A 23634-nucleotide genomic window follows, 5' to 3' on the forward strand; every position below is an offset into this window, starting at 1 on the left:
CTGTCACACTGAGTGAGAATATTTTTGAAACATAGTTCATCCCTGGTGCCTCTGCCTAAAAGCTTCATGATATGATAGAATTTTGCTGTTTTTTCTGGCATCTCGCAGTATCGCCCAATCATTTCATTATTCGTAGATTAAGCTTGGAAATAAAGGGTCTCTGAGGCTCCAATTTATGGTTCAGCCTTGTCCTAGAAAACCAATTATTTCTGAATCATGGCTTGTCATGTTCCTACCTGGTTTTTCCCATTCCCCTCACATTTTCTCTAATACTTGAAGCTTATTTGCATTTGCATTCCTCTTGTTCTCCTGTGGACCTGAACATTCTCCTCCCCTATTTTCTTTATCTGGAACACGATTTAATATTTCAAGGCTCAGTTCAAGCCCCACTGTCTTTGGAAGGCTTCCCTTGCCCTTTGTCCAATCCAGACAAACTTGACTACTTTCTCTTCTGGTCTGTCTTATAGATTACATCTAACCCTCTCACATCACCTGATGCTGTTTTTGTGGAGGTGCTGTGTGGTAAAGAATCTGCCTGCAGTGGAGCCACAGGAGACATGGGTTTCATCCCTGAATTGGAAAGATTCCCTGGAAGAGGACTTGGCAATCCACTCCAGTATTCTTGCCTGGAGATTCCCATGGACAGAGGCATCTGGCAGGCTACAATCTGTAGGGTCGCAAAGAGTCAGACACAACTGAAGCAACTTAGCATGCACGCTCATGTGGGCATTAAGAACATGGACTCCAGGTTCCAACTGCCCGGGTTTGAATACTGACTCTGTCGCTTATTATGTGTGTGATTTGAGGCAAGCTGGTTAATTCTTCTACAGCCTCAATCTGGTCATCCGAAAAAGGGATTATAGCAACTTCAGAGTGTTATTGTGAGGCTCATTGAAGTTAATTTACATAAAGAGCTTGGAACGATATCTGCTATATAATATGTATTATGCAAATGCTACCAATTTCTTTCTTTCCTTTTTTTCTTGCTCTCAAGTTTTCACCTGTCTGCTCTGTGAAGACAGGGAGTAGCTATTTCTTATCTACCATTTGATCTTTAGTCCCTAGCACAGTGCTTGATGCATATAAATAAGGTGTTTTCTGGTTGCTTGGCTGATGAATAAATAAATGACCATTAATTTATTCAACCAGTCTAGCATCAGTCTTGTAAAACTAGGAGATTTCAGCAATAATAGAACAAACTTATTTAAAATGGTATCTGTGATTAAATATTAAATAGAGGAGGACCAAAAAGTCTATTCATAAGTAACTTTAATCCCAGTGTTTCTCTATTCATTGGTAGAGGTATATATTATGAGTCTCAAAAAAAAAAAAAAATACAGCTCAGTGAAATCAGAGGTTTCTTTCAAAATCCTCTACCTTTTCTTTACTCAAGGATGACATTTTAAACAGCAATGACAGATGCAATGTTCTCTCACACCAATACAGAGTAATTCATTAACATACATATGAAAGGAAGAAGTCTACATTCAACCTTTACCACTAAAGTCCTTGAGAAATAAAAGAAATTCAAAGCAGCTGCATGTGCGGCTTGTATAAAGTCAAACTGGTTTGTATAGAACAGTCTTATGGACTCTGTTGGAGAGGGAAAGGGTGGGAAGATTTGGGAGAATGGCATTGAAACATGTATAATATCATGTATGAAACGAGTTGCCAGTCCAGGTTCGATGCACGATACTGGATGCTTGGGGCTAGTGCACTGGGACGACCCAGAGGGATGGTATGGGGAGGGAAGAAGGAGGAGGGTTCAGGATGGGAAACACATGTATACCTGTGGTGGATTCATTTCGATATTTGGCAAAACTAATACAATATTGTAAAGTTTAAAAATAAAGTAAAATTAAAAAAAAAAAAAAAAGAATGCCAGGGTGATAACAGAAGCTTTTGGTGACTAGACACTCAATGAATTTGCTTTAGGTTTGAGGGTGCTTGGAGGAAAATAGAAAAGAGCTTAAATAAGAATGTACCTGATAATTTGGAATGACAGAATCTTTGGAAGAACTGAAGGAAACTTTTGCAATTAAATAATTCAAAGCATACCCTTAATAAGTCTACAGAGATAACTAACTTGCCTGAGTAACATAGCAATTTAAAGACAGATTAGATTTAGGAGGATATTTTATAACGGAGTTTTTTGGGTTTTGTTTTTAAATATTTGGGCTGTATTCCTGCATGGTTTTGTGGTGGGATGATTCAAGTTAAGGCAACTCTAACAGGCTGGAGTCTAAAATAAACTCCAAGGGGGATTTTGAATTGCTGAACATCAGGAAAGAAGTTGGAAACACAAGCAATCAATTATGTAGACAAATTTACCTACAGAGCCTCTCCCATGGATGAGTTAGGTTCTGAAGGGTGGTTCATAGTTCATTTGTTCTGAAGGTCAAAGTGGCGGTATACGACTGCCAACTGGTGGGAAGCAGAGTTGTTGACACAATTTTATTCTGATGTATAGTTTTGCTCTTACCTATGGAAATTCATATGATTAGAGATTCTGGACCCAATTTGTCTGTCAATAAGATCAAATATCTTATATGTTTAGTGTCTGTCTTACTTTGGTTTCCTTAGAAGCAAAGGCTGACACAGAGGTTCAACTACATTGATTTATTGAGGAAACACTGAAGGAGAAATGGAGGGATCGGAACTGGATAGGGCACAGGAACGGGCTACGCAAAAAGGGGTCTCAGCTGTTGTCTGGCTCCAGCCCGAGCCCATGGGGAGCTCTAGGGCATGGGTTGAAGAAAAGCGGTAGCTGTGGGCATTAACAGCTGAGCTCATTGTCCAGTAAAGGGGATTTGAACTCAGCACCAATGGGATCTACCACCAGGCCCATGTGAAGGTTACTGTCCTTCAGAAATGGCTTATTATTTCAACAGTGATTATGTCAAAGGCCTATTAAATTAACAATGAAAGCCCATTTGATCTGTTTGAGCACTGTTTGAATTGAACTGAATACCTTAATACAAAAGACATGAGTTTTAGAATCTGAATTTTTATTTTTTTTAATGGAAGAATATAATTGTTTTACAATGTTGTATTGGTTTCTGCTGTAGAATCTGAACTTTTATACTAAAGTTACAACTGATTCTTTAACAATATACTTTCTAAAAAGTCCCAATCTCAGTGAGCCTCAGGCTTCTAATCTGTAAAATGGAAATGATAGAATCATCCTCTTATGGTTATTCCACAGTTCAAGAAAGGTAATATATGTCAAACACTTAAAAGCCTTGAAAACAGCTGGTCTGGAGGAAGTTTTGAAATGTAAACTAGATTTTTCTATGAGTAACTGTAGCAGTTTGAAATATATGGATGTTTGGCCAATTTGGGGGAGGAAATGAAAATATCAAAAGAAGAATTAGAGTTACCATTTCCTGAGTGCCTATAATGGACAAGGGGTTTCACATCATTACTCAGTTAATTCCTGTCACTGTCCTTTGGATTCTGCTGCAATTCTCACTGTATACATTTCATAAATAGGCTTAATATTTTAAAAGGTGGCCTAATTTCCTGCTGCTGGATATTTTACAGAGATAGAATTTGAACTCAGGTCTGTTTGTAGCGAAAATTTTAGCATGTGACCACCATTGTTATGATTTTAAGAAAGGTACAAAAGCCTTTCTAGTAAATAGGCAATGTTGAAAATTTGTGAAGATAGTGATGAGAACTCAGATTAAGTAATTTATATAAGAAAGAAAGAATAAGAAAGAATTTGTACATGAAGTCTTCTGGGCTGTAAGTTATTAACACCTTTTGATTTATTTTTAAGATCTTTATGCACATTTGTTCAAAATAGACCATTCGGAGTTGCGTAATAGCAGTGACAAAGGTAGAAGTGGTATTTTTCACATTTTTAAAATAAATTCTTTACTACTTGGAATGAACAACTGATTTAAGTAAGCTGGCAAGAGTACTTATGAGATCTAGGAAAGGAAAAGGGATACTTTATAGGTGATTAAAAAGTGTTGGTTATTTTTAGGGTTGATTCAAGTCAGCAGAGATAAACTCAACCAAATCTCTCCATGGAAACAACAGGAAACATTTCAGGCAAGACACTGTTATAGTTACTGGACAGAAAAGGCAGAATGATCTGATTCTTTCTTGTTTGTTTGTTTGTTTGTTTTGTTTTTTCAAGTTTAAGACTTGAAACCTAAGACCCTTTAAGTCTGCAGGAGAAAGATCAGCTAATGGATGCATAAATCAGCTATTTCTGCATAAATAGTAATAGAAATGCTTTTAGGGAACAACAGTCATATACTTTCAACTCCCAAAAAAGAAAACGTTATGAAGAGACAGGAAAGTCAGCAAGAATAGAAGAACTGACTTTCCTCATTCATCCAAATGAAAGCATAAATTTTTTTTCTGAATTTTAAATATTTCCTCTTTTTTTTTTAGCAAATAGAAGTTACATTTTAACTTACAAAAACTTCCAGTTACACATTTTTAAAGCAGAAAAAAAAGTAAAAAAAATAATTTGGAAATTAAAAATACAAATTTTTAAGGGGGAATAAAGAGAAGGAAATATATGGCCATATAAAGCACAGTGCATTAACTTTCATCATAGGTATTCAGTTATTTTCAAGAAGGGGTAGAATCCATAACTCTGGAGAAACACCAGGTGTAGCAAATAAATATGCTCTATGGGATTCCCTTTACCAGAAAATCAAATTTATTAAATTTATTTTTATGCAATCTGACCATGTATCTCCTAGGGTCATCTTCTATTCAAGTGAAAAAAAAAATTATTTTGGCAGAGTCATTCAAAGCCTGTGGAGCAATTGTTTACTTCTGTAAAATAAGTCTTCATTAATATTTGGCTCGCTATTGTTTTTCCAAGTGATGGTCTTAGCTGAAATGTAGAAATCAAGTATTGTGATTATCTTTACCGTAAGTTTCAAATGGGGCTCCCCTGGTGGTTCAGACAGTAAAGAATCCACCTGCAATGCAGGAGATCTGAGTTCAATCCCTAGGTTGGGAACAGTCACCGGCATTTGTTTATATTCCATTTAGCCCTGTAAAATTTTGCATTATCTTTTGTTTTCCGAAGACATATATATATTCAGATACACTTAGCAATGCTTGTGTATATGTATACATGTGTGTGTGTGTGTATATAGAGGACCACATACATATATGTACATGTGTGTATATTTATAATCACATGCACATTTATACACACATACTTATATACATATGTATTTATTTCTGAATGTATTTATATACATATTCAGAAACAAGGCCATTCGCAGAATGGTTAACCAAAGGGAGCTTTGTGTAGAGCTAGTTATCTTTGGAACACAAGACTTTCAATGAGAAACAGACCTAATTATTAATTTATATAATGGTGGCAGTGGTGGTAGTTTAGTTGCTAAATTGTGTCTGACTCTTGGGACACCATGGCGTGTAGGCTGCTAGACTCCTCTGTCCATGGGATCTCCTAGGAAAGAATACTGGAGTGGGTTGCCATTTCATACTCCAAATTTATATATCTACTGATGATTAAAGTAGTTCTGTTAGGGGAAGCACACTGATTGAAACCACCCACCCTGGTCAGACACCATAGTAATCATTTCCATGAGTTGTTTTATGACAAGAGGTCCTGGTAAGGAACATGGGACTAATAAGCCTCCACCAACTGGAAGAGTTTGGGAAAGGTCAAAATGAGACACCACACGTCCGACCACCTCCCGGAATCCTTCTCTCTGGCATTCATCTTGGCTGAACAAGGCATGCACCACCAGGAAGGACTCTTGGGTTAGAATGATTGGCTAAAGACAACCTGGAAACTAATCCCATCACCATAAAACCTGAGACTACAAGCCATGTGACAGAGCTGTTCTCCTGGGTTCCCTTACCCTGCTGCTCTCCGCTCGGGTGCCCTTTCCCAATAAACTCTCTTGCTTTGTCAGCACATGTGTCTCCTCTGACAGTTCATTTCCGAGTGTTAGAAGGAGCCCAGTTTTGGGCCCTAGAAGGGGTCCTCCTTCCTGCAACAGTTCTACAAGTTGGGCTTTGGATGTATATTTTGTTCTGTAGATTTCAAAATAGATACTTTTTCAAAATAACAGAAGTATAGACCTATTCATCAGGGTCCCAAAGAGTAGCTTCTCACTCTTTGGTCCCTGGTACATCCTCTGAGGAGGGCGTGAGTGGGAGTCGCATGGCAGAGGGGGTATAAAGGGAAAGATGTAAGGCTTCTGCTTCATCCACATCAACAAATGTAATTACTTTCAAACAAGGCTTTCCCTGGATCCAATATGAAACATTTCAGTCCCTGGAAACACTATATATAAACACTATAAGGAGCAGTATGTCTATTGTTCATCTGCTAATGTCCCCAAATGTCACCAAGGTAATTATTTGGATGACATTTATGTGACGCAGTTGGACATTGTTACAGTTAATATAAAGTCTGCCTTTGGCAACCACTTTATTTCCACCTGCATCAAACTGTAGATGCATGATCACTTTTCCTGGGAGAAAGCTTTCCTCCCCCAAAAAACATCTTTGCTTTCTTTTATTCATGTGCCCTTCACATTAATGCCCAATGCAAAAGAAGAAGGAAAAAGGATATATATATATATATATATATATATAATCTTTATCTGAATATGTATATCTAGAACTTTCAGAGATGTTTCTAAATATAATTCACAAAATACAATAATACTGATATTTCCTGGGTTTTTTTTTTTTTTTTGGAAACAGATTCAACTATTCCCAGGAGTCTGAATTCACAAAATGCACACTGTTAAAACTTTTTACCTCTATAAATTCATATTTGCTCTCAAAGAGCATGTGATTGGCAAAGTTCGCTTTTTTCTACTATGGTTATAATAAGAATATATTTTCAGAAACACAAAGATTATAGATTTTTCCCACAAACTCACATGCAAATTGGAGCTTTGCCTTCTGACTCAGAATTGTTCCCAGAGAATTGGTGGCCAGGCACTGGTATGTGCCAATATCTTGATCTGTGCGAGGGCTGCTGATTGCCAAACTGCCTCCATCCAGCCTGTAGTGATAGCTCATGGTAAAATCAATATCTGCGCCATTGTGCTTCCACCTTCAAAGGAAAAAAAAAATCAAATTATGCCTCCAAAATCAGAGTTGACCACTACTGATTTAAACAACATACATTTGCAATTCTTGAGACTGTTAAAATAAAACAAAACATGGTTACATATGGGCACATCCTACCAGTTTCACTGAAGAGTATTGTCTTCGTGAGCTCCATAATATCAATAACTAGATTATTTGAAAGATCTTCTACTCTTCACAAATTACAAACACTCACCAAAACCTGTACAGTAAGGCAACAGAACTCTTGACATAAGAAATAAAAAGTAAACATTCAGTCAATAACCCTGGCCATCCTATTCCTTTAACAACTTTTCAAATAATATATACCATACCTGAACACCCACACTGATACTGCAAAATTGAATGTCAAAAATGATTTAGACATGAAGTCCAAGAAGAATATATTAGAATGGCACAAAGAAAGTCAGCAAAGATTTTACAATGCCAATTTGAGGTTGATAACAAAACAAAAATAACCTGACTACTTTAGAACTTGATTGTCTCTGATAGTTTCTTACTTGGAAAATTAATCATGCTGAAAATATTTCAACAGTACTTAGAAATGCCAAACTAAAATTATACCTTAACAAAACAAATGCAGTTTGAGAGGTTTTCATTTTAGGCTGCAAAAAATTTCTCGGCTTACCTAGTAGTCAACAATCTTTTTGAACATTAATTAAGTATCAGAAAATCCTAACAGTTATATTTATTTTCATAGAAGTATTAGATGATTTTGAAATTATGTTTTATCATTTTAAGATGAATGAATACCCATTTGTTATCTTTAATGGACCCACTTCCCCCAGCTTGCAACCCCTTACTTCCATCAAAATAGTCAGACATTTTGAAATCAGACTATTACACATTCAAACATATACATTTCTAGGGCACTAGCTTTGTGTAGTAACATAAACCATTTAAGAAAAGAGATATATTTTAAAACATTGAGTTAAGATAATCAGTCAGAAAAACAAGTGAATACCTCTTCCTGTGAAATAAAGACAGTTTGTAAATCTTGTTTCTTTAGGGTTTATGAGAGCTCTGCAGATTCTTCCCTTCATGCTAAGGTCATATTAAAAATAGTTTTGTGCGGGTAGCTAATTGTAAGGAAGGAATGACATTTTATAGAATTATTCCAAATGTCATTGACTTTTTTAGAATTCTGAAACATCCCATGGAAAAAGTCTAGCAAATGTCTACAGCAGTAGAAGAGAAATACAGACTTAGGGTATCTTCTACCCTGTTAAAGATGAGAAATGATGGATATCAAATCATCCAGAGGACTTGAACCAACTCTGTCACTTTTAAATTACTTAGCCAATTCTTGTGCACCTCAACTTCTTTTTAATAAAAGGAAACTGGAAGACAACAGTCAAAAATAGTACATTTCGTTTGCCTGAACTATCTGCCAATTTTTTTTTCTAGAGAAATTTATTTGGTCTCTAGTTCTCAATATTAGAAGAAAATGGAGAAAACTACTATTTTTTTAGGCCTATCTGAAGCCTTAAATATTCTCCTTGCCAGTGCTATAATGCTGTCTTTCATAATTTGTTTACAGGGCATGGTCTTTGAACCTTTGTGTTCCCTTGCTTTTTCAATGCAAAGGATATACCGCACTTAGTTTGCCAGCTTTCTTTAATTTTGAAATCAATCACTGAAATAACTGCTGTCATCATTACATGCTCCTAATTAAGCTCGGTAATTGTTTTTCAACACAAATTCAAAGTTGTTGGCTTAGCTGCAGCAAATGAATTTTTCACACTCTCCCCATAATCATTCTAATCACTATGGTACAATGATTATTAAACTGTGCATATAGATCAGGGGTTCAACTCATGGTGTGGGCTTTGTTCTAATTAATATGTTTAAATAAATTGAGAAATAGTATTAATGAATTCAAGTGATTGTCATACAAGTGTTACTGATAGAATGCCATGCCCGGGAGAATTATCTCATGATGCAAACTAGGAAATATGCTATAGAAGATTATTTTAAGCATCTGCCTTAATGTCATATTGATTCCATGAAACATAACGGATTTGAACTAAAATCTTGGCCTTTTTCTGGGGAACATCCTTCACTATTAAGTAGTTAAGCCCTGTGTCAAGAATATAATGTCTGGGGCTATATTTGTCTGCTAGTCTGTGATAATGTATGTGTGTGTGAGAGTGTTTTTTTCAAAATGGAGCCTTGCTTTAGAGTTACATGGAGTGCTATGTCTGGACCCATTCCTAGACACATGAAGAACTCCAAAATTGAAATTTTTAATTAAATTTTTAATTTAATTTTTAATTAAAATTAAAATTTTAATCTCTCTGGGTGATTCTAATGTGCACTAAATTTAGTTCCATTGACCTCATAGAAAGAGTCTTAGGCCTAGCTTTGATATCCCTTTGTTCTGTATGCTTAGCCAAGTCATTTCTCCAAAAGTCATATCCATTGATTATAAAATTTGCACAATAAAAATATCCTGCTTTGTCACAGAAAGTTGTTAAGTAGATCCAGGGAGGAAATGAATAAAAAGAAGAGTAAGGCAGAGTAACACCCTTTGTGATTTTTACTCACAGGCCTAGAGCTTCTCCAAACTTAAGAATGTCTTTGTGACGGGAATAGATTAAATCACAGAAAGGAACCTTCTCCAGTGACCAGGTTCAGAGGACACGTGATGGAAATTCTCTCTGACATTCAAAGAACTTTTTCTGACAGAGGGTATCCTATGTAAAAATAATTTATGTGTGTGTCATTTCATTTTCCCAAATAAAATATATATTCTGAGCTCTAGAACTAAGCTCATCACCTATCTCATCACTATATCCTTGACTTATTAAGTATAAGCAATTCTACCCAAGTGCTATTTTTTTTCCAAGTACTATTTTTGAGTAGCCCATTTTCCTTCCTTTAACAAAGCTGCATGGTTAGATGTTAATTTTCATGTGTTTCCTGGTCTTTAAAAGAATAGAAAGCGATCCTTTCCACTGGAAAACTTTGCCTAACATATATCTTGTCTTCACTGATATTCTGTCCGTGAAAGTATTGAATCCAACTGAAAGTGACTTTAGACAAGATTCTTTTAAACTGTTTCCAAAGTTCTGCTTTCAATGTTGCTTAGTTTCTCTTATAAGACTTCATTTTCTAAAGGGAATTTACTAAAAGGAATAAAATACACCTTAAAATCAACCACACCCTCACTTTGTGGATGAGGGATACAATAAAAGGAGAATGATTATTCCAGGGTTATATATGTAAAGATAGAGCTGTGACTAGAAATGATAACTCTTGGTTCTAAGCCAATGGGTTTTTAGTACAGCTTCACACTATACCCAAGTAATTTCAAATAATGTTAAACTCCAAATCATAAAGTGTCTATCTATTTCACACACAAACACACACACACACACAAACACTTAGACACACAACCCAAAATGAATACAGTCATGAGGATTTTTTTAAAATAAATTTTAAGTTTGAAAGGGTCATATTAAAACTAAAATTCACATTTTGTTGCTAATGTGCATTGTCTGAAATACCTCTGCCCTTTACTTTATTATCAAGAAAACTGGGATTCAGTCTGACATTTAAGCATTAAAAAAAATTTTTTTTCCTCATTATCTTTTAAAAGCATCTTGAGTATTTTATACCATGATAGTAGAAATAAGCTACACCTGGTTAAGGGGACTGGAAATAAGACGTTGATTGCCTGTCTTTAGCCTCCTTATTTACAAGCGTTACAACAGAAGCCATTTCACAACATTGAAATTTGCAATCTCTTCATTCAGTGTATTTCTTCACAAGTATTATTAGCAAATTGTTTTGAGAACCACTCTATTATATCTTTCCATGTGTTGTAAGTCAATAGAAATTTTTATATAAGTACATGACTAATCGATGATCTGTCTTACCTATACTTAACAATTGTTTCTGATTGTATAGGGACTTACATGTTTTTCCTCTTCTCTAATAAATTCTATCAATCTTTAGGAACAATCAAATTAGTTCTCAAAAATAAAATTGCAACTTGAAGTATTAGGTGATCTCAAAAATATGTTAGTCACATTTTTGTATATTTAGCCAAGTTTTAATTTAAATATCACAGCTTTTTACTTAAGGAAACAACCATGAACTAGATGGACCAGTTTATAAACTAAGTAATCTTCATCTGCTAGATGGACTTCATTGGTTGAGGTGTTCTAAAGATAGAAAAGCCTTAATAAAGCCTAAATAATAAGACACAGTTTTCAGCTCTTTTGTTGTAAAAAATAATACTGAAGTTATTTTGACAAGAGACACAAGATAGAAAGTTGTCTTTAACCTTTTGTATTTAAGTCATTTAGCTAATTAATTAGATAATTATAAGATCACAGTAATTATATATATAAATATGGTATTTTTAATGGAACATATAAATCAGGAAAAGACAGGTTTTTTTTTGTTTGTTTGTTTTGTTTTTTACTAAAATGGACTGAATTTGTTGCTTTTTGTTTGTGATGATTTACAATGCAGGAGACGTAAGAGTTGTAGGTTCAATCCCTAGATCAGGAAGATTCCCCTGGAGGAGGGCATGGCAATCCACTCCTGTATTCTTGCCTGGAGAATCCCATGGACAGAGGAACCTGGTGGGCTACACAGTCCATGGGGTCACAAAGGGCTGGACACAATTGAAATGACTTAGCACTATGAAATGACTTAGTATGCACACACTAAAAATTAAGACTTAAAAAAATGCTTTTAAACCCTAAAGCCACAATAGTCATTTTAATATTATTCTACTTTTTCTATATTCACACTGCACATGCAATTCTTGCCAACACAATATCTTTTAGATTTACACAAGTATAATGCATATATGCATATATTTGTGAAGTCCACCCACAATGTGAATCAGATTCTGCCTCTACTGTAATATTCGAAGAACAGAAACACTGCAGACCATTCTTTCTTATTATTTCAGAGGTAATATGTGAGGAACAAATATATATATTTCTAGTTGCCCAGAATAAAAATTGCTTTTCTGCCTTAGATGGTCCATAGCTGTCTTCAACATATTTTTTCTAAAACCAATTCTTTTGGGGTGATGGAATGTATCAGTGGAATCACAGAAATTGGTCTGATGAAAAATGTTTCAATCTGGATTAATTCCTTTTAGAGAAACATGTTCATAGTCATTGTATACGGGGCAACTGAGGCAGTAACCACATATTGTGGGGAAGGGAGTACAAAATGAATTTGTGCTTTACAATCTCTTTCAAATTGGGGAAACAAATCTTTTCCTGTCCTCTTATTTTTTTTTTCTTTCTTCCTCTATTCCTTTCTTCATTCTTTTTTTCTCCCTTCCTTCTTTTTTCTTCCATTCTTTTTCAATTCTCACTGTAACATAGACCCAATCTCAAGAATAACTGCTCTAAGCAAATCTAACCAGTAAGTTATAAGAGTGGTTGCTGGAGGATGAGGGTGGGATAATTATCACTTGGCAAGTGGCATGAGGGGATACTTTAGGGTACCAAAAATGTCTACCTTCATTTGAGTGGTGGACACACAGCTGAATGTGCTGTGCTGTGCTTAGTCGCTCAGTCCTGTATGACTCTTTGCGACCCCATGGACTGCAGCCTGCTAGGCTCCTCTGTCCATGGGAATTCTCCAGGCAAGAATACTGGAGTGGGTTGCCATGCCGTTCTCCAACACAGCTGTGTACCTATGTAAAAATTCGCTGAGCTGTACACTTCAAATTAGGTCATTTTATGGTGTGTATGGGCTTTGGTGACAGCTCAGTGGTAAAGAATCCACCTACCAATGCAAGAGACATGGGTTTAACCCCTGGGTCAGGAAGATCCCTTGGATTAGGAAATGGCAACCCACTCCATTATCCTTGCCTGGTAAATCCAAGGACAGAGGAGCCTGGTAGACTACTACAGAGGAGTCCATGGATTTGCAAAGAGTTGGACACAACTTAGCCACTAAGTAACAACAACAATAAATTGTGTGTATACTTTACCCTGAACACAAAGGAAAAAAAACCAGCATGGTGCTCAGAAGTAGAAATTTACCTATAATGGGGTAATGGGTAACCATTAGCAGCACAATTCAGGATTATTTCAGATTTTGACAAATCCAAAGGAAAAATAGCATCTTGTGGTTCTTGGGTAAAAATAGGAGGGCTCAAGCCACCATCACCTGGAAAAAGAAAAGAAAAATTACACCATGTGGAAAATACTTGACCCTGTTTTGAATGCAAACAGTATTAGACATCAAATAAATAGATATTTTTAAAACTATTTCATCTTGAAACAATCTCAAACATATGAAAAGTTTCAAGAATGGTACAAAGAATTTTCGTCCTATACCATTTAAAGAGTAGCTTTGCAAGCATGCCACATTATCGTAAATGAATTAGTGTCTATTTTTTTGTAAAGGACACAATAAAATGATCAAAATCAAGGAATTGACATTGTTTCAATGCTAGCATGTCAGTCCCCTTTCTCTGTTTTTCTTGATAAAATCCTTTATAGCAAAAAGATCCAGCAGAGAATCATAGATTTCATTTATTGTTTTCTCTTTTTAGTGTCCTTGAAGGTATTAATTGAACACTTTCTGTTTTCACTTGATTTTCCTCACCTGGTAACTTCAAAAATTACAAGGCACTGATTTGGTTAGGTTTCACTCAATTTAGGCTTGTCTAAGGGACAACAGGATCAGGGTCCTTGTAGGAGCTGTATGCTGAAAATATGGGTAATAAAAAGGGTCTATAAAGATTTTTTTGTTTGTTTGTTTAAAGATAATTAAAGCACTGTAAAAACTGGCTCTTATTTTTAAAAATTATCACCATGAAAAGAAAACACTCCCCACCATCCAGAGTATATTGATCACATTGTCTTGCCCTCCTGTCCCTCCATTCCCCTCCCACAAAGGGTGTTTCCCTGTGTCTGCTGTTTAATTATGATTAGATTCAGGAATGTTGTGTGCTTCAGATAGCATCCTATCAGATAGTCCAGGACTTCTGCTTCTCTCATTTCTGCTGAAGTTAACTTTGATCACTGGTTAAGTTACTGCCTGCGAAACCTCGCCACTATGAAATTACCTCCCCCTCCCCTTATAATTAGTAAGCATTTTGTGGTTACAGACTTTGAGACAATGTAAATATACTGTTCCTTATTGAGAATTTAATTTTTATTTATATATTTCTATCAGTATGATCTACTCTTTCAGTGTGAATCCATAGCTTCTTATTTTATTAAATAAGGAATTTTTTATTAAATAAAGGAAGTTATTTATTATTACATAAAGGAAGTTATAGTTCATGACTATTGGATGCCCAAAGTTTCACTGATTTGGCCAACAGGAGCCTATTCAAGCTGGTTTCTTCATCTTTTTGACATGTGCCTGTTATTCTTTGTTCTCTTCCTTACTTTCTGGTACAAGAAAGTGTTTCAGAATCATCTTACAGTTTTCCTGTTCCAGCCATCAAAGTGGTCTTTTTTTCTAAGAAAATTTCATTTTTTTTAAATTAGAGAATGGTATTTAGAAGCCATGATTTGGATGCTAAGTGTACTCATTGAGGTGTTTTTGCTCTGAGGACCTTTCAATATGTGCGTGTGTGTGTGTGTGTTTGTGTGTAGGTTTTATATATTATATGTATATGAATGCATAAGTATATATATGTATAATTTTACATACATGAATTGTTGTTGTTTAGTTGCTAAGTCATGCCAGACTCTTTTGCAACCCCATGGACTGTAGCCTGCCAGGCTCCTCTGTCCATGGATTTCCCAGGCAAGAATACTGGAGCGGGCTTGGGTTGCCGTGTCCTTCACCAGGGGATCTTCCCAGCCCAGGGATCAAACCTACGTTTATTGCATTGATAGGTGGATGCTTAACCGCTGAGCCACCACTGCTGCCACCAGGGAAGCCCATACACATGCACATATATACACACAGATGGATAGATAGATAGAAGCATGTGTGTATGTATTTAGAGTCCACACCAGAATCTTGTGGTAATTCATAGAGGGTTTGTTCTAGGTTTATTTTTTTTCTGTCTATATTTTTAACTTTCTATTCCAGCCGTGAGAACCCTGGTTTCCACTATTCTCAATGTATTTATGCATTTGTTCAATCTCTCTATATGTAACAACTGCCCGTTACTGTCACCAGCTTCTCCCCTTTATGGAGCTCCTCCTCACCCTTTACAGATTGTGATACCTGCTGCAAGTTTTACTCCCATACCTGCCCTGACACCACTTGTTGAGTTGTCTCTTGCCTCCTTTATCTCACTCAGGTTCTGCCTCTGACACTGTGCGCTTTGGTCATATTCCAAGTCATTTGGAATATGACTTTGGTCATATTCCAAAGTGGATAACTTTCACATCCTTGTGTAGGATCTAACACCTCACACTGGAATGTCCTTTCGTTGTGGGGATTCAGTCCTTACTTTGCTTGACCCCAATACCAGATTGCAGGTTTCTACTTTTACCACCCTGTCTTGGCAATGGGACCCTCTTCAGGCTTCCCAGACTCTGATATTTACTGTTAGACCAGCCCACTAAGGGTGTGCCCTTTTCACTTTACTTGGGCTCTGCCACTCCACAGGGCCACTCCTGCACTATCCCTTTGCCCTGCGTGCATGCCTATCTCACTCCTCTCAGTATCTAACATGTGGGCTCCTATTGTGCTTATCATCCACATTCATGTGGATGCTCGCATTACCTATCTCCACTTCAGGACATTTCAGAAAGAAAAGTATGTGGGAAAGGAAGAGGAAGCATTCAGTACTCATGGTTTAAGAGAAAGTCTGTTTTTTTTAATGTCCAAATGAACACATAAAGCAAAAACATCATCATATTAAGATTTAATTTAAGGGCATCCAGTCCAGAACTCTACTAGTTGTACTTGAGGGTCATGTAGGAGCATACTAATTTCCTCTGATACCTACTGCAGCTTGCGATAATCTCAAATTTGGTAGATATTTTAAAGACCATTCAGGCCAGACTTCTTGGTTTGGAAAGATAATAGAACTAATGGTTTATATCATGTGCCCTTAAATCAAATGGGCTTTAGTGGATTTGCAAAATTTGCAGTATCTTCATTGATGAAATAGAATATGTGTATCAGATGGTTATTTTGAGATGTGATGACATGATACTTATAAAGTTTATCACATTGTGCCTGGTACAAGTGAATAATAGTCATCAGACTAAGAAAATTACCATCATTATTGTCATCATCATCCATATTATTATTGCACACAAGAAAACTAAAACCCGGGAAGTTGAATCATCTTTTCCAAATTCATCATCAGCTTTGAGAGATAGAAAGAAATCAAACTTAGGCATCTTGATTCTCTCCTCACTTTTTTCACCATTCACTTAGATCCATATCTTTCTTCCAAAATATTTGCGCCCAGGTATAATAAATTAAATCTGTAACTTTATCTTAAATTTGTAATTTTATTATATTCCATTATTTACCTAAAATAGCAGACAGATGGGGGTTTTCATTCCAGCCTAGTTAGTTCCTGTCCTATGAAAGTCACTCAGGCGTGCCTGACTTCTTTGCAATCCCATGGACTGTAGCTTTCCAGGCTACTCTGTTTATGGAATTCTCCAGGCCAGAATACTGGAGTGGGTAGCCATTCTCTTCTTCAGGGAATCTTCCCAACCCAGGGACTGAACCCAGGTCTCCCACATTGCAGGTGGATTCTTTACTGTCTGATCCACCAGGGAAATGCTAGTTAGTTACTAGCTATATAATGCTGGATAAGTTACTTAATTCTGAACTGCAAAGTAGCAATACTAAGTCTTCATTGTTGTGTTACTATAAAAGTTGATTGGGAAAGAGTGAGTTAAAACAGACTTTTCTTATTCTAGTGCTTAATGAAATGAGCAGGGAATTATAAAAATGAGTAAATAACAAACAGAAATCAGCAAGGTCTGGGCCACAATACTTGTTAACTCATCTTATGACCCTTAAAGTGAGATTTCTGCTCTGAACAATCCTCTTTCTACAGTAGGAGAAATACTGGGAAAACAGTTTGATTCAGGAGGATTTGGGGATTAGATCCTTACTAATGATATTGTTGTTCCTACTACCAATTTTAGTTAAAGTTTGTGGAATTATAAAGTGGTAGTTTCTTGCCTTTCACACTGTGCGTCATCTGCTTGTACTAGGATAATGATGTCTGAACAACTTGAAGCTGAAGATCACCTCTAATGTGGGCTATAAAATAATGGGCAATGCACAATGCACATGCAAGGAAACTGGCTTAAGTCTCTTATTGGATTACCTAGAATTGGCCATAAACCCTTGCTGAACATTCTGCTAGTATAAGCCACCAGAGAGAAGCAGGCTATTAGCACCCAGCATTGAGGGATTTGATGCATACTGGGAAAGGCAAGCAGCCACCCGAGCTTCAATGGGCCAAATATTTGATCACATAATGCTTTCTATCGAAAGATTGATGATCAACAGGAGAAATTGTGAAATAAAAATTCACATTTCATGGCAAGACAAAACAATTTAAGAATTTTTTTTCTCTCTCTCCCCTTTGGCCTCCTCTGTCTCCTGCTAGTGCACTGTGTATCTGCATTAGCATTGAGCAAAACTCCTCCATCAGCAGAAATACCCGCTCAACCATAAAGAGCAATGTTCTCCCAGCACCAACAAGACAGCTGCTTAAAGGTAACATTCGTTCTTGATCTTGTAAGGGGCCACATGACCCACCAAAATGATGCTTAGATGCGGGTTATGTAAGCTGTCAATAATGCAGCGTTTGATGAGCAGCTTTCAGTCTCAAAAAGCTTGTACAACTCTACCTTGACTTCTAGTGGCAGAACAGTTCTCACAGCTTTCTGAGGTGGTCTTCCCAGGTTATAATCCTCAACTTAGGCTCAAATAAAATTCCTTTTTTTTTTTTTTTTGGTTTGAAGTATCAACAAGAAAAGGGATAATTTCCAATGCCATTGACTTATAAATAATCAAAATAAACAAAGAAACGATAGGAAAAAATATGTGGAATAAGAAGGGCTTGTCCAGGCTCAGAGAGGCAAAAGGATTTTCAACTTCTTAATCTTTTCCCCAACAGTTGTGAGATTTAGGGTGAAGCAACAAAATTCTGAGAATTCTCTTAACAACCTCAAATTCTGGAGATAAGTAGATTTATATAGACATGCATTGTTATTATTTAGTTGATGGGTCTTGTCCAACTCTGTGTGACCCCATGAACTGTAGCCTGCCAGGCTCCTCTGTCTATGGGATTTCCCAGGCAAAAATACTGGAGTGGGTTGCCATTTCCTTCTTTAGGGATCTTCTTCATCCCGAGATTGAATTCATATCTACCGCAATTGGAGGTAGATTTTTTTTTTACCACTGAGCTACCAGGGAAACCCATGTACATGCATAGGGTATTTTAATTTTTTTCTCTTCTGTTTGAAGGGCTCCTTTCTCCAGCCCTTTACTCCAGAGCTCCTGAAGAAAAAAAGAGTGAAGCAGAGAAGCATGAATAGTAAAGCTGACTCTATCTCACAAGCCAATAGCTTCATGCCTATATACTCACTTTGTAAAATCTCTGAAGCCCAACTGAAAAATGATGCATTTCTCCAATCAAGTCCACCTATGACTTTTCCACCAATAATCTTGCTAGAAACCATTAAAGATAATCTTAAAATAGAGAGAAGCACCCACATGGTTTAATAAAGGCTGAACTTCCCACAATATTCCCTTGAGGTACAAAGTATGAGTACTCATGATATGTGGGTATCTGGCCTCCAAAATGGAACTCAGAGGAAGAAAACAAACAGGTCCCTAATATGTGGAGAAGAAAGTTAAAAAAAAATCCCTCTGTGTAAGGAATAAATGAATGGTTAGTACATAGTTCTTCAAGTATGAGCATATGAAAATAAATGGAATAGTAAGTAGGAAAATACATTGCAACAATAAAAGTCAAACATACAGCATGCCAAAGATAGACAATATATCCAATGTAGCAGAAAATATAACTCAAGATTCAAGGGGTCGCAAAGAGTCGGACACGACTGAGTGACTGCACTGAACTGACTGAGCCTTAGGAAATTTCTCAAAATTGTTTCATGCTGTAGAGTAAGAACATGAATTCAAAAAGCATAACTCAATGTCAAGATGAAAAAAAGAAACTATAGAATCAGATAAATTAGGATGTAACTTATACATAAAAGATCCAACCCAAACAGCATTATTAAAGAATGAATAAACCAACTAAGATGGGCAAACAAACAAACAAACAGATACCTCCTAAAAGTCAAATTACTGACAAAAAGAAGATTAGAGATAACTGTAATGAAAAAACACAGATAAAACAATTGAAGAGAAGGTAACATATAAAAAAGATAGATAAGATCTAACATAAAGAATCTTGATGTCACTGAGAAATACAATCAAACAAATCTTTTGAAAGCTACCAAGAAAATTCCAAATAGAAAAAATATACCAAATTCCAGAGACATTTTGGAGAGAACACTTTACACCAAAGCATGTGTTAGCTGCATGTGTTAGTAAAGTGACTTATCTTCAAACTTAAAGTCTTTTCAAGAACACCATGCTGAAAAACAAAATTACTTAAAAGAGTGAAAGAGAAAATCATATTAATCTCAGATTTTGTAACAGTATAGCATTCTATGCCAGAAGACAGTGAGGGAAAAGCTACAGTATTCTGAATAAAAGAGTGACATGACTATTATCATCCACTGACATATCTTTCAAATCTAATGGCATTCAACACACTTTACCATCAAAAAAGAAACAAATACACAAAAACCCTGGGAATATAACATAAATGACTACTTTTGACGAAATTACTTAATAATGAATTTCATCCAACTAAAAATAAACCAATATACAGATATCAAGAATGGAGGCAGAATAGTATGCACATTGAGTATGTTCAAATATTAAACTACTTAAGAAACATGTTGGTTTTAGTTATAGAACAGAATATGAATGCCATAAACTTGGATAATATTAAAATAACAGTATAAATAGAAAAAGAGGGATGGGTAAAGGAATATGGTCTGAAGTGTGTGAGTGATAATATCGTCTTCTTTCATAATTTCAAAATTAGAGAACATATGTGTGTATGTATATATATATATATTTTTTTTTTTAATACATAAGCATTTTGATCTCAGTATTATTCAGTGTGTCTTTTATCTTTGCAGGAAAGTTTTAGGGGAAAAAAGTGTATCTATGTTGTTTCAAACAGTTTATTGAATATTCAAAATTCTCATTTTTTCTTTCTTTTATTTTTACTTTTATTGGACTAAACAAAAATTGGGTATGGTACATGTGTACTCAGTTGTGTCTTATTCTTTGTGACCCCATGGACTGTAGCCCACCAGGCTCCTCTGTCCATGGAATTTTCCAGGAAAGAATACTGGAGTGGGTAGCCATTTCCTGTTCAGCGTATCTTCTTACCATCTGAGCCACCAGGGAAGCCCACTATCCTTATGTCAAAGTAATACCTATGGCATGGTCCCCTTTTATAAAAATAGCTTTTGTTTCTGCACATATATCTCTCTACACATTAATCTACATTCTCTGTATTTACATGCCTAGAAAAACAGCTGCAATTTCAACAAATTTTCATACTTTATTTTGGGGAAAGTTTTTTTTTTTAAGGGGAAAGATTTTATTTTCCTTAATATTTTATAATTTGAATGTTTAAAATAAGCATGTATTTATGTTTAAAAAATTTTTTAAATGAAAGAAGGATACTAGAAGCAAATATATTGAGATTGGTAATCTGGTTTTTGATGGTACAGTATGACTCCTTCTGTTTAATCCTGTGTGTGCTTAGTTGCTCAGTCATGTCCAACTTTTTGTGACCCCTGGATGGTAGCCTGCCATGTTCCTCTGTCCACAGGGATTCTCCAGACAAGAATACTAGAGTGGGCTGCCATGCCCTCCTCCACGGGATCTTCCTAACCCAGGGATCATACCCTGGTCTCCCAAATTGTAGGCAGATTCTTTACCAACTGAGCCACCAGGGATGCCCAAGAATAGTGGAGTGGGTAGCCTATCCCTTCTCCAGGAGATCTTCCAGGCCCAGGAATCAAACCAGGGTCTCCTGCATTGCAGGCAGATTCTTTTAACAGCTGAACTACCAGGGAAGCCCTATTTTATTCTAGATCTTTAGAATTTAAAAAATTTTCAACCACTTTCCTTTCCCCACAAAAAATATTTTGCCATGCACAAAATAGGTAGACAACAAGTGTTAACTTATCTTGCTTTACCTTCACTCAGAGAAAAGCTCTGTTCTATCTTCATTTAATCTATATTAGGGGGATATCTTGACTTAATAATATTTTGTATTTTGGAGAGTAATTTGTAGTTTTCCAAGGACTATTACATATTCCAAGTAACAAATTACATTTCCGTGATACCTTTTGTGAGGCATTCATTTACATTCTTATTTGACATTTTTTTTTTAACTTTACAATATTGTATTGGTTTTGCTATATATCAAAATGAATCTGGCACAGGTATACATGTGTTCCCCATCCTGAACCCTTCTCCCTCCTCCCTCCCCATACCATCCCTCTGGGTCGTCCCAGTGCACCAGCCCCAAGCATCCAGTATCATGCATTGAACCTGGACTGGCGACTCGTTTCATATATGATATTATACATGTTTCAATGCCATTCTCCCAAGTCATCCCACTCTCTCCCTCTCCCACAGAGTCCAAACATTTTCTAACAAACTTTAGTTCATTTTGAAAAACACAAAAGCCTGGTCTTGGTGAATTATCATCAGTCTTTTTTTTTTTTTTTAAGAACTTGAATTGATACCAGTAAAAAGTTTAGCATTTGTCAACTAGTTGTTTGGTTGCCTTTGGTAAATCACTAGATTTTTTTCATATTGCATTGAAATAATAAAATAATAGTGGACTTTTGTTGTTTTGCTTACATGCTCAGAAAGGAAGGACACTGTGAGCTTTCTATACAAGAAGAGCTGAAAACATGTGACAATATGGTATCAAAAGCAAGATATCAAACTCCTTTTTCTTTAAAAATCTACTGGAGGTTAGGAAAAGTTGGTATTTTGAGCAATAAGTGATAAAATAACCTGCTGTTGTAAAATTACCTATAATACTATAAGAAATGTTTTACTACTTGTTAATAAAGCAAGAACTTTGCAATAGATGAACACTGAAAAATAAATACTTTTAAGTATCAACTAAAAGTAAATTATAAAATGTTACTGAAAAATCCTTGTAGGATTCTGCCCCATTTTTATTCCTCTTTTATCTTCTGTGGAGTTAAAAAATAAAAAAGTTAATCCTATGATCTGGCTCCAATACTGAATCAAACTACTGAAGTCTAAAGTTCATTGTCACCCTCCCTGAATTTAGAAACTTTTGATTATATCTAGGACAGTCACATCTTGTCATTTCTGAGCAGTCCATGACCATCTTCGTGGAGAAGAAGCTTTTAACTGATAGGAATAGGCCCTTCATTTAATTCACCCCATTCTCCTGGCTATGAATGACTAGACCAAAGGTGAATATGTCCTGCTGGGCTGTGGTACTTCTCTCTCTTAGGAATTGGGAAATAAAATGAAGAGATTTATAGTTTCTGATTGTTACTTGAATGGAGAGGAGGTTGTTCAGGATTATTAGTTTCCATCTTCCATAAAACTCGTTAAGAGTTAAAAGAATACTAGTCTATACAGTGACAAAGATTGAGACAGGCAGACAAATGGGCAGGCAGATGGTAGAATGATGGAGAAAATAAATAAATGAGTACAGAGTTACTTTATTCCCCAAGCTTATTGATCCTTTGTTGAGGGATCTGCCTCTGTGTTCTATCAGCAAACTGTACAGTTTCTGTTTTTTGCAATGGACAAAATGTTGGAAAGACAGATTCAAATAAACAATGTTTATGACCAGTGTTCTATTGCTTTTCTTCTCTCCAGAACTTCCAAAGGGCAGATAACCTGGGCAGGCAACCATTTGTTTACAGGAGTAGTTATTAGGGGCAACTTTAAGCATATGAGAAGACCTGTCTTTAAAAGATCACAAAACTAAAAGGTGTATTTTCCTTGAATTTACTTGAATTTCATTTTGAGGACTTGGGAAAATTTAAGGATTCACAGAGGGTTAAGACCTGAACACTCTAAGGTCATGTCCAGATAGAAAGTTTCTGGGATCTCTCTTTGTGCTATAATCCCAACCCTACATATAGATTTCCTCACCCAGGTTCCTGGCACCCTCAAAATGTCTTCTACTACAAAAGCTCAGTTTTTGAAATAATGTTCCAATTCCATAGAAACAGAACAAAACAAAACAAAAAAGGAGCTTTCCTGATGGCTCAGTGGTCAAGAATCTGCCTGCTAATGCAGGAGACAGGGGTTCGATCCCTGGTCCAGAAAGGTCCCACAATCCGTGGAGCAACTAAGCCCGTGCGCCACAAATGTCGAGCTTGTGCTCTGGAGCCCAGGATCCACAACAAAAGAGGCCACCTCAGTGAGAAGGCCGTGCACCAAAACTGGACAATAACGCCTTCTCTCTACAACTAGACG

At 36.2% G+C, this 23634-nt stretch overlaps 1 protein-coding gene across 1 annotated transcript in view; it reads right to left on the minus strand.

The window, feature by feature from the left end:
* Nucleotides 1-23634, minus strand: part of CNTN6 (contactin 6) — a 319039-nt gene that overhangs the window by 165764 nt on the left and 129641 nt on the right. Inside the window, exons 3-4 of the mRNA XM_061396383.1 lie at nucleotides 13137-13263; nucleotides 6903-7078 (exon numbers count right to left, since the gene is read on the minus strand). Of these exons, the coding sequence (XP_061252367.1) occupies nucleotides 6903-7078; nucleotides 13137-13263 (303 nt within the window). The remainder of the gene's footprint in view (nucleotides 1-6902; nucleotides 7079-13136; nucleotides 13264-23634) is intronic.

The sequence above is a fragment of the Bos javanicus genome, chromosome 22, assembly GCF_032452875.1.
Source record: "Bos javanicus breed banteng chromosome 22, ARS-OSU_banteng_1.0, whole genome shotgun sequence".
NCBI lineage: Eukaryota > Metazoa > Chordata > Mammalia > Artiodactyla > Bovidae > Bos > Bos javanicus.